Consider the following 10,508-nt stretch of genomic DNA (forward strand, 5'->3'; position numbering starts at 1 on the left):
CGGCACAAAGCAATAAAAATAAGCAATACGATTATTGTAAGCAAGAGATAAGCAATATCAAGCTTAAATATAAAAAGCGATTTTCATTGACTAGCACGTCTCATAGAGGCAAATTTGATATTTTGGTCATTGTAGCAGGATACATTGATTGTGCAGAATAACGATATGAAACCTAAATGCCCCAAAACGTAACTTAAACTAAAAAGCTAGCTCCAAGATTCGACACGCAGGAAGTAATCTTGGAGTACTACTTGACTATGAAAACAGAAATGAAAATACATAAGCGAAAATAAAAATATAAGGGCTCGAAATGAACGGACCACGCATGCAATTTTGAGGGATTGTGCGGTAGTTTTGCGGCTCGTTACACTTAGCCTTGGTTACTAATTTCTAAGCTTCGGTTTTTCAAGTATGTGTATTAGATTTTATTTAACGGCGGATGGTGAACTTGGAGTAACCACCAGTGAATAGGTTCATTAAAAGAAAAATGAGACTGTTTTTTAACATTTAGTGTTTAAGCATTCCGTTATATATTGATTTTAGGTTTAGAGTGCAGCATTTATCCGCTTAATGTCTTTCAAGACATATCCCTTTGTCAATGCCAAATTGTGTCTTTGTTGGATAGGTGTATAGGCCGTTTTAGCTCCTTTCATTCATGTTTCTTCGATAATGCTCATCGCATACTTACGCTGGTTCACGAATAACCCATTTATACCGTGTGCAACTTCTATTCCCAAGAATTATTTGAGCTTTCCTAAATCTTTAATGCCAAAACTCTTGTCGAGGAAAGCCTTCAAATTTGTACAAGTTTTACCATCATTGCTAACTACGATCATATCATCGACATACACTAAAACTCCAATAAAAATTCTATTTTGATTGTATGTGAATAATGAGTAATCTTTCAATGATTGTACGAACCCATAGCTCCTCATCAATATGGTCAATTTAGCGAACCAATTCCGCGAAGCTTGCTTCAATCCATAGATTGATTTCAACAATTTACACACTTTATTATCTCCTTTCCTTTCGAACCCTTGCGGAATCTTCATGTACACCTCCTCATTAAGGTCTCCATGTAAAAAGGCGTTATTCACGTCTAATTTTTCAATGAACCAACCCTTAATGATCGTAACTACCAACATACACTAGTCATTTTTGACACCAGTGCATATGTTTCGTGGAAGTCTATTCCTTCCACTTGTGTGAACCCTTGTGGCACAAGCCTTGCCTAGTAACGTTTTATGGCTCCAACAGCTTGATATTTAATCTTGTAAATCCATTTACATCCAATAGCTTTCTTTCCTTCAGGTAATGTAACAATTTTCCAAGTTCCATTCTTTTCCAATGCGTCGATCTCTTTATTCATCGCCTCTCGCCATCTTTGATTTTTCGCAGCCTCATGGTAATAATTTGGCTCACGATTTTCATCAATTACATCTAAGAATGTCCTGTGAGATTTTGAAAAACAATCTGTAATAACATAGTTAACTAATGGATAACGCGTACCTGATCGTCGGGACTTTGCTTAAGTGTTGTGAGCATCGATGTTGGGGTTGATTATTCTTATCGATTTACAATAATAATCCTTCTTCCATACGGGTGTGAATTTTTCTCGCGCTCCACGGCTAAGCCTTTCCTCACCTGGTATTTCATTTCTTTCTTCCTCTCGTAATCTCCCTTCATCCTCCAAATTACCTTCAATCACCTCATGGTCATCATTGCGTGGTGAATTATCAATTGAACCATTTGTCACATGAACCTCCTCGTCATCTAGTACAGTCTTGTGTGATTCCTCTGGTGCAACACTCCCCCTCACAACATGGGGTTGTTCATCATGTGTGCTATGATCGAAATCAGTATGTCCACGATTGTGTATCCCTTGCCCATTATCCCCATGTTGTGAAATGGAATCACCACTCGTGACCAAATAAGGACAAACATTTTCGTAGAATATTATATCACGTGACACAAATACTCGTTTTTCTTTTAAATCGAACACTTTCCACCCCTTTTTGCGATGAGGGTAACCAATAAAAATACATTGCTTGCCCCGTTCCCCAAATTTGTCTCTCGTTTTCTCTTTATTATGTGCATAAAATAGACATCCTAAGACTTTTAAATTATCGAGGTTGGGCTTCCTACGGTATAATATTTCATACGGCATTTTTCAATCTAGCAAAGGCATAGGTGTGCGGTTTATTAAGTACGCAGCGCTTAATATACATTCTCCCCAAAATTGGATTGGTAGTCCAGCTTGAAAACGCAATGCCCGTGCCTTTTTAAGAACATGACGATGTTTCCTCTCAACCCGACCATTTTGTTGTGGCGTATCTACATTGCTAGTTTGAAATAAAATTCCATTTTCTGTATAATAATGTTGCATAGACCCGGACAACAATTTCGTTCCATTATTGCTTTGAATTATCTCAACACATGTGTCAATTTGTGTTTTGACCATTTTACAAAAAAAGTTCATCAAATCACCTGCTCACTTTTTTCTTTCATAAGATACACCCACACTCCCCGACTATGATCATCAAATATAGTGAAAAAATAGTGTGGGCTTGTCAAACTAGTCACCCAGTACTGCCCCAAACATCACAATGAATCACACCAAATAATTTATCACACCTTTTATTATTGGGCTTAAAAGGGTAGAGGATTGTTTTGCTCTACAACAAGAATCACAAACCACATCTGAAGTGCAATTTAAATTGCATTAGACCAAATCAGAAAAACGAGAAAAAATAACTTTGAAAGGATGTCCAAATCTTTTGTGCCATAATCGACTCTCCTTGGAAACCGTGACTCCTGCTTCCAATTCCGGCCTATTTGGCTTGTAATAATAAACCCCTTGTCGATGCTCACCCTGTCCAATCTCCATCCTCGTAGTCTGGTCCTGCATTTCACAAAAGTCAGGATGAAAAGTTATTACACAGTTATTTTCATGTATCAATTGTTGAACGGAAATTAGATCACGAATAAGCGATGGCACAAATAAAACATCTCGCAGCACAAAATTTGTGCTTAATCTGACTTCTCCATGAACACAAGCCTCAACTCATCTCCCATCAATCAAGCTCACGATTGAAGGGTCATTAGTCCATGTGTTCGTCAAATATTCTCGTTTTCCCGTCATGTGATGAGAAGCTCCACTATTTATCAACCATTCAACATTAATATTTAATTTCATACCTTGAAATTTTCCATTACCATCGGGACTAGCCATTAGCAAACTCCTTATCCTTTCGATCTTGTCATTCATAAAAAGTAAGTTCTGTCTCGATGATTCTCCTTCCTTTGCCCCTGTAGTGTTTCCCACGGCATTGGCCTGATAATGATCATGGCCTCTGCCTCTTCCATGGCCGCTGGTTCCAAGACCTGTATTTCCTCCTCGGCGACCTCGCCCCCCCTCACGTGCTTTAACTTTCTCATATCCATGCTTGTCATAGCATTCTTCTTCTTTGTGGTAATATTTCCAACAATAGGTGCACTGGGGTGGCTTCTCTGCTTCATCAATTTCGGACTTTATGTTAGCACCTCTTCCTTTTCCTCCTCCGTACACTTTGGTAGTCATTGTCATAATAACCTGACCCGCCACCATCGTAACACAATCTCAATAAGATGGGATGTCTACCTTTGGGCCAATTGTTTGTCCTCACTTAAGCCCAAAAGCACAAGGCCTTGTTACTAAGTGGTGGGTGGAAGCCCTTATAAATATCTCATAAGCAACTCGATTTCCCAATGTGGGACAACTTCCCTCTCAATATCTTGGGGTATTACAAACTCCCCCACTTAAATAACATACGTCCCCGTTGTGCCCGGAGGCTGGCCGCAGCCAAGCCCAGAATCCTTCCCTGCTAGGTGCGTGACTCGAGTACTCTTGACATCATGATCACTACACGGTCGTAGGGTTGCTCTGATACCATTTATAGCAACCCGAACCGCCACCGTCGTAACACAAATCCAAAAAGATAAGATGTGTACCTTTGGGTCCATTATTTGTCCTCACTTAAGCTCAATGCACAAGGCCTTGTTACTAAGTAATGAGTGGAAACCCTTATAAATATATCATAAGCCACTCAATTTTCCGATATGGGACAACTTCTCTCTCAATATCTTAGGGTGTTACAATTGCCGCTTCATCATGTTCCTCCTTGACTATGGTCAAATAAGCATGTCTTTCCTCCCTTAAAATTAGGGCATAAGCTCCAATTAATGTGGTGATCGGGTGCTCCATTGATAGGTTGGATCGTATATTACCATAGAGCTTTGAATCAAAACCCATTAGAAATTTATTTTTTTGCATCAGTTCGTTTTTAACGGCATCTACCCACATATCGTAATTATTGCCATCAAAAATGATTTGCGTAACATTTAAATTTGGATTATCGGAAGGGTGAGGTAAAGAGGTGATTTCATCGGAATAGTCTTTGGACTACCCAATTTTCCTATGAGTTTGCCGTCATCTCCCGACATGGTGAGATCGGTCGATTTTTGAATTTTCGTTTTGAAGAATTTGTAATTATGTTTGGATCGTTTTTAGCTCACGATACCATGTGAAAAACTGAATAACGTAGAAATGATGGTGAAGAATTTCCTATTTCGTAAAGAGAAGATACATCATACACATATACTACCATACATAAGATCGTAATCTTTGACTACCATAAAGCAATCCCTACTAACAAAGCAACCGAATATAGATGTTACTAAAATACAAAGTTTATATATTAAGCATATTATACAATATCTGAATAATATCAAAGATATTATTCTTTCATAAATAAAGGACACAGGTTAGTTGACAAACGCGTCATAGGGACATTAACGGAATAGCTGAGGTTTTCCACACTACTGAAAGATCCCGGCTGCGATGGGTTGTTTTCGAGCAAAAATCTTGGAATAGTCGGGTAACTGAAACTGCTATATAAGTCCAGGCCACCATTTTCATACATTTCACAACTGCACACATTAGAAGTACATACTACATAAAGACTTACTCGGACGACGGACATAATGAAAGTTGGTAGAAGGCAAGCTCACGAACTAGCTTATCTCACAAAAATAAACCGTCTTAGCACAATTAAGGGTGGTTTATTATAAATCTTCGTTAGGTGAAACTGTGCCTACTGCTAAGGGGAATGCCAAAATCATAAAAAAGGAAGCTATTTGTACTGATGCTCATTGGGCTTTGCTTCTCAAACCTATCACTGATGCTGAAATTAAGGCAGCCATTTTCTCCATTCCTGAGCATAAGTCTCCTGGGCCAGATGGCTACTCTAGTGCTTTCTATAAAGATTCTTGGAGCATTATTGGTGATGAGGTATGTAATGCTATTAAAGATGTGTTCAGAAGTGGTAAACTTCTTAGACAATTGAATGCCACTATTCTTACACTTATACCAAAGTGTAAGAGGCCCATCCATGTTACTCAGTTTATGCCTATTGCTTGTTGTAATGTCTTATACAAGTGTATATCTAAGTTATTTGAAATAGGTTGGCTGAGGTGTTACCAGAAGTTATTAGTATGAACCAGGGTGGTTTCATTAAAGGTAGGCGCATTATTGAAAACATCTTGGTGTGCCAAGATCTTGTCAGGTTGTACAATAGACAAGCTTGCTCTCCAAGGTGTATGTTTAAGATTGATTTGATGAAAGCTTATGACTCAGTGAGCTGGGATTCTTAAAAGAACTTCTGATTGCTTTTAATTTCCCTAATCAATTCAGAGAGTTGGTGATGAAATGTGTGACAAGTGCTACCTTTTCTATCTCCTTGAATGGTGAAACATTTGGTTTTTTCCATGGGAAGAGGGGTCTTAGTCAGGGGGATCCTATGTCACCATTGTTATTCACACTGAGCATAGAGTATCTGAGTAGAATATTAAAGTGTACTATAGACAAATTTCCTTTTCTGTATCATTCTCTTTGCAAATACTCAAGTTGACACACTTAATATTTGCTGATGATTTATTGTTATTATGTAAGGGGAATGCACACTCTATAATGCTTTTATTAAGGGCTTATTCTTCTTTTTATGAAGCATTTGGACTTAGAATAAATGCTCATAAATCTTGTGCTTATTTAAATGGAGTCGTCCACATCTCAAGAAAGATATTTTGTTCATATCTGGGTTTATAGAAGGCAAGTTGTCTTTTAAATACCTAGGGGTGCCCATTATAGCAGGTAGACTAAAGAAAAACGATTGTGTAATATTAAATAATAAGATTGTGGATAGGATCAGAAGTTTGGGAGCAAAGAATTTGTCTTATGCTGGAAGATTAGTTCTAGTTTCTTCAGTTCTGTCTACTATGCACAATTATTGGGCTCCTATGTTTGTCCTCCCTAAAGGTGTGCTTCAGAGAGTTGATAATATTTGCAGGAATTTTTTGTGGGAGGGTAGCTCTGAGTATGGTAAAGTTCCCTCTGTTGGATGGCAGAAGGTGTGTGTGCAAAAACAGGAAGGTGGTTTAGGTTTAAAACAAAGTCATGTGTGGAATATAACAATGGTAGGCAAATTGGTGTGGTGGATTGATGTGCAACCAGATAGGTTATGGGTTCAATGGGTGAATCTTGTGTATTTAAAAGGCTCTAATTGGCTTGAATATAACCCATCCTCTGATTGTTATTGGTATTGGAGGAAAATTTGTGGTGTAAGGGATAATATGATTGAGGGTTTTGTTGAGGGTCAGTGGAGTCATAATTCTGGAGTGTATACAGTGAAAGGATGTTATCAATGGTTAAGACTGAAGAGGGATCGAGTGGATTGGTATAGGAAAATCCGGTGTCCTATAGTTATTCCAAAGCATAACTTCATTGCCTGGACTATAGCTGATCAGGCTTTCAAGTTGAAGGATAGGCTGGTACAATATGGTGTCAGTAAAGATGATCTTTGTTGCATCTGTCAGATGCATACCGAAACACACCATCTGTTTGTAAAGTGTCAGTTCAGACAAGAATTATTACATATAGTAGGGGAATGGTTAGGTACTGATATTAGTAAAGAAGGTAGCATCATAACTCATGCACGAAGAAGATGGAGTAAGCTAAGGAAGAGCATCTCCACTACTATTGTTCTTACTTGCTGGTACTTTATTTGGATGCAGAGGAATAAATCAAGGCTACATCAGTGTATTTCTAGACCAAACATAGTTGCTAAACATCTTCAAGAGGTCATTAGAAGTCGTTTATTTCATTGTAAACCAGTTTGTATCTCTCAAAAGGATGTGAACTGATTGTCCAAGGTGCAATTAAATTAACACATGCACTCAAAGTTATGAAGTTGTATTAAAAAGATGTGATGTAATTTGCGATTATTAATGAGAAGCTTACATTTTAGCAAAAAAAGGGTGGTTTATTCCCAAATCCTCTGTTTCCGCAAACAACAACTACTAATGAGTTGCACAATTAAACTTAATAAAGAGTACTCTATTTCGAATTACAAAAAGAGTACCATCGAATTAGCCATAATATGGTGACGATGGATCTAATTCGATTCTTAGTGAGAATTTTTTTAGTTAATTGGAGTTAATTAGCAAATTAATTGGGGAATTAGTCTCCGATTCAAACTATTTTTCCCCTATGGGTCCACATCATCACTTTTTATTTTTTTTCCAGTTTTTATACGAAACCGCTAAGAAACCTAGGGACTTCACTTAGGGGGCGTTTGGTTGGGGTCTAAGGAAAGGGAAAGGGAATCATATCTCTTATTTCCTTTTGTTGTTGTTTGTTTTACCATTTTTGCATTTTCCTTCCCCCCTACCATTCCTTTTCATCACCCCCAATCGCGATTTTTTTTGTTTAGTGGGGTTAATTAGCGAACTAATTAGGAATTTGGGGTCGGTTTGAAACTATTTTGGCCCAATGGGTCCACGTCATCACTTTTTATTTCTTTCCAGTTTTTCTACAAAGCCGCTAACAAACATGGCGGCTTTACCCAATTTTGATCTTCCAAATTCCCAACAACTAATGAAGTTTAACAAACTGGGGAAGGGGTAAAGCCGCTAGGGAAGCTGGCGGTTTCATCAGTTGTAGTAATATAAAATTTAGGGTAGCTACTGGATTGAGAGATTTGTGTATGTTGATAGGTTAAATGAGTAAAGCCGCTAGAAAAGTTGACAGTTTTACATAATTTTAACACCATTAATCGCAAAAATTTTAACGATTAGAAAATAAGAAAGGGGAAAAGCCGCTGGGAAAGATAGCGGCTAAGTATGTTTTATAAAAACAAACGCTGAACACTCACCACTCTCCCTCTTATACCAACAAAACCAAAAAAAATGCCAAATTAAAACACAAACCCTAAGTGCTCGAAAAACCCAATTCTTCACTCAATTTCTACGTTCTGGTACAAATACAGACCTCATAGTCTCCTTGAAACCTTTCCAAGTGAGAAAAGATTCATCATTCTCCTTCCAAGCTTCCCTCAAAACTTCCTTGCTATGGTTCCACCACAAACCCGGTTTTCCCCTCAAATAGTAAGCAGTTTGATCTACTTCAAACTCCGCAGAACAATTTAGCGACTCAAAAATATTGTCAAACTCTCAGTACCAATCTCTAAGTAAATATGGTTCACCTAACTGGTCATACTTTGTTGGGTTGTGCCTTGCGATATTAGCACTCATCTTTGCTGGATCCCGAACTGACCTTTAGCCTTTATTGCCGCAGTCAAAGTCTCATTCATAGATATCAAATGGTCAATCTCCTCTTGAGATATGGTAGAGGTGTAGGTGTAGATCTCTTTTGAGGCATGGTTATATAAAAGTAAAACAAGATAACATAAGCTTCTACCCGAGGAAAGATGGCCTAATATTTTTAAACATTCTATACCTACCATCAAAATAAGGTGTAGTCAACTGTATCCTATCTTACCCCTCCTTTAGTCCCTATATAATTACTCATATCCCTCAACTTTAATAGGTTAAGAATTGATAAAGTATGTATATTGAACTTTAGTAAAACTCGCGTTTTCAGAAATCAAAATCAAGCTGTAACTTTCAAAAATCACCATTAAATAACCATTAAATTTCATTTTGGGTTTTATACTTTCCATAAAATATAAGGTTCTTTCAAAACATGAGAAAAAGAATCGAATTCAAATTTCGAACAACCATTTTATAAAGATTTTTACAATCCAGTTGGTCCAAACAAACACTGATCAACAATTTGTCAAAAACTTGGGTCAACTTGCAAAAATCACTATTAAATGTTGAAATATTATCTTGCAGCGTGGCTTATGAATTTGAAAACACATATGAATCTTTTAAATATTTGAGTTGGAATTAGGAAAAAATTTTAAATACAAATTAAATGAGAAATTTGACAAAATTGTTTGTCGAAAACTTAATTGTACAGGAACATTCTGATCACTGACCATTAAAATATTTACTTCTCCTAAACAGTAAAACTTTTAAACATGAGACCAACGAAATTGGAAATCTAACTCACTGGGTTATCACTCATTAATTTTCGACCATAGATGATAAAGCGAGATTAAATGGCAGCTAGATCAAATAGAGGTACAAATCTGACAAAATAAGGTTCAGCTCTAGGTTCCTTTTTACTAGGCCATAAGCCCTCATTAACACCCTCCTATACTTGTATTAACACAACTTGATCATCATACTTCACACACGACTAGCATCTACTCTAAAGCATCCCTGTCAAAAGTTTAATCATTTCATAATATTGTAAATAGCATGGTTTCGGGAATCACATAGCCGCATATCACTAAGCATGATACTACTATCACACAACATCCAACCACATAATCAATATCAATTCACAATTACTTTCATGCTCATGATCAAAAAAATTCATCATTTATTCCTTATCAAATCCTCATTTCATCCAATAAACAATATCAATGCCCATCTTATGGCCAAGCCAATAATCATTCACAATACTTACCGTAATCTCTCCCTGCAGCAATATTAGTAACTCCATATCAAATATCCTCTAAAATATAATATACCTCATTATAACTAGCCCACACTCTCAAATATTCTCTCAGGGTTCCCGGTTCGAAACTGAAAAGGCCAATGGTTTGGAGTTAGGGGCCCTACTCATCCCAAGCCTAAGATGGGGCTCCTAACAGTTTCTATCGAGTTCATTTTATTAGACACAATCACCTATGTTCATTATTGTTCATTGGTTTAGGCCTGAGGATCGTTCGCTCTGATACCACTTTGTAACACCCTCATTTATCTAAGAGCCTTAATTAGGCCTTCCTAGATAAGTGAGACTGATACCATCTCGGAATGTCCGAGGTAGTGAATAAAAGAGTTTAGCAAACCAAGGAAATTTACATAAATTAAACTCAAATGTCATATTCATATATTTTTTTTTCTTTTTTAAATAAATACAATACAATCTTGCAGCGGGTGGAATTAAATGACAACTAATAATGATAAGAAACTAAATAGTGAGGTAAAGCTAAGTCGTCTTGTCCATGTCCTCACACGCCTTCCAAGTTTTTAGCCATCTAGTCTCAAGTACCTGCCAAGTT

At 37.2% G+C, this 10,508-nt stretch overlaps 1 protein-coding gene across 1 annotated transcript; it reads left to right on the top strand.

Annotated features, from left to right (window-relative positions):
* Positions 1–5,022: 5,022 nt before the first annotated feature.
* On the top strand, positions 5,023–7,236 carry LOC141595438 (uncharacterized). Its single transcript, XM_074415405.1, has 3 exons — positions 5,023–5,032; positions 5,121–5,414; positions 6,188–7,236. The coding sequence occupies exons 1-3, from the start codon at positions 5,023–5,025 to the stop codon at positions 7,234–7,236; spliced, it is 1,353 nt and encodes a 450-aa protein (XP_074271506.1).
* The last annotated feature ends 3,272 nt before the right edge of the window (positions 7,237–10,508 follow it).

The sequence above is a fragment of the Silene latifolia genome, chromosome 8, assembly GCF_048544455.1.
Source record: "Silene latifolia isolate original U9 population chromosome 8, ASM4854445v1, whole genome shotgun sequence".
In the NCBI taxonomy this organism is placed as follows: Eukaryota; Viridiplantae; Streptophyta; class Magnoliopsida; order Caryophyllales; family Caryophyllaceae; genus Silene; species Silene latifolia.

What these genes read in the sequence shown, in the direction of transcription:
- LOC141595438 (XM_074415405.1), top strand. An exon ending in TCTTACACTTATACCAAAGT is followed by an intron (nt 5,415 to 6,187) that starts GTAAGAGGCCCA and finishes CCATTATAGCAG; the next exon opens with GTAGACTAAAGAAAAACGAT.